Source organism: Pteropus vampyrus, unplaced genomic scaffold (assembly GCF_000151845.1).
Source record: "Pteropus vampyrus isolate Shadow unplaced genomic scaffold, Pvam_2.0 Scaffold16043, whole genome shotgun sequence".
NCBI lineage: Eukaryota > Metazoa > Chordata > Mammalia > Chiroptera > Pteropodidae > Pteropus > Pteropus vampyrus.
The window spans coordinates 1-1,609 of NW_011904824.1; the positions used below are offsets into that span (position 1 = coordinate 1).

The 1,609-nt window shown below is 42.1% G+C and overlaps 1 protein-coding gene across 1 annotated transcript; it reads right to left on the reverse strand.

Annotated features, from left to right (window-relative positions):
• Positions 1-173: 173 nt before the first annotated feature.
• On the reverse strand, positions 174-1,118 carry LOC105310907 (olfactory receptor 5F1-like). The gene has a single exon (XM_011386992.1). It carries the CDS (start codon positions 1,116-1,118, stop codon positions 174-176), a length of 945 nt encoding a protein of 314 aa, XP_011385294.1.
• Between the last annotated feature and the right edge of the window lie 491 nt (positions 1,119-1,609).

Here is a 1,609-nt window from a genome sequence, read left to right on the forward strand (position 1 = left end):
GCTAATCCTCTCATCTAAGTTTGGTAATTTACCTTATACTCAAATCAGATACATATACTTGAATATTATAGAACGTGATTACTTAGAAAACAGTCTAATAAAAACCATTGGCTTGAACCAGCCTTTGAAAGTTCATTAAATACTCTGTTTAGTTCAGAAAATTAACAAAAGAATCACAGAAATGACAGAATTTTTTTCCTGGTAATTACATCCCAGAAAGCCGCCTTTACTTCCTTATTCCTGAGGCTGTAGATCAGAGGATTTAACATGGGAATCACCACTGTGTAGAACACAGAAGACACTTTGTCCTGACTTAGGGAGCAGCTGGAACTGGGTCTCAGATAAGTATAGATGGCAGTGGAATAGAACAGAGTTATAGCCGTCAGGTGAGAGGCACACGTCGAGACCGCTTTGCGTTGCCCCTCGCCTGAACGCATGCGAAAGATGGAGAAGAGAATGTAGGAGTAGGAGGTGAGGATGACCAGCAGAGTCCCGATCATATTCACCCCAGAAAAAGTGAAAAGGATGCTTTCACTCAGCCTTGTGTCAGAACATGAGAGCTTAAAAAGTGGAGGGCTGTCACAGAAGAAGTGGTTGATGACATTGGAGCTACAGAATGGCAAGCTGCTTACACAACTTGTGTGAACAATGGAGTTCAGCAGCCCTGCTGTAAAAGCCCCTGCTGCCATTTTTAGGCAGATGGTCCAGGACATGAGCAATGGGTAAAGCAGAGGGTTGCATATGGCCACATAGCGGTCATAGGCCATTAACCCAAACAGGATGCACTCAGTCGTGGCCAAGGAGATGAAGAAGTTCATCTGCACAAAACACCCAGTGAAGGAGATGGTTTTCTTCGCCGACAGCAAATCCACCAGCATCTTTGGGGTGATGGTGGAGGAATAACAAACATCCGCAAAGGACAGGTTGGCCAGGAAGAAGTACATGGGTGTGTGAAGTCGGAAGTCAGCCCTGATTAAGAGGATCATGCCAACATTCCCCAAAACCGTAAGCATGTATACTATGAAAAACAGCAAAAAGAGGGGGATCTGTAGCTCCAGTGTGTCTGCCAATCCCAACAGTATAAACTCAGTCACCAAAGTATAATTTGTTCTAGTCATTTCTTACAAATAGAGTCTTTTAAACTTGCATTAGGTGTAGATATGTCTCTCTCCAGTGTTCAGAGGAAATCCTAAAACTGTTGATGACGATATTCACACAAGGGAAAAAACAACCTAGGATAATATAGTGTAGTAAATAAAGTGTCCGAAGAAGAAGGAAGAAAATTATTAACAATTGGACAAGCATGTAAATTTATTAAGCAATTGTCTACTAAATCTGGCTGTAGTCTTCTCAAAGCACTGGGCAAGTCCACATACTCCATTCCACTTCAGTTCCTGCAAATGCAACGTATGTTGTTCTAGTATTTTTCTACCCTCCCACACCACAAATACAAAGGATACAGAGAACCTGCTGAAGTATCTCTCATTCTGTGATCAGGTTTGTGGCTTTAACTCGAATCCATATTTTTTTCCCCATCAGGACCACTCTTTTTGTTCTTCAGCTTCAAATGTATGCGTTATATCCTGAAAATAGCTCTTGGTACCCCATG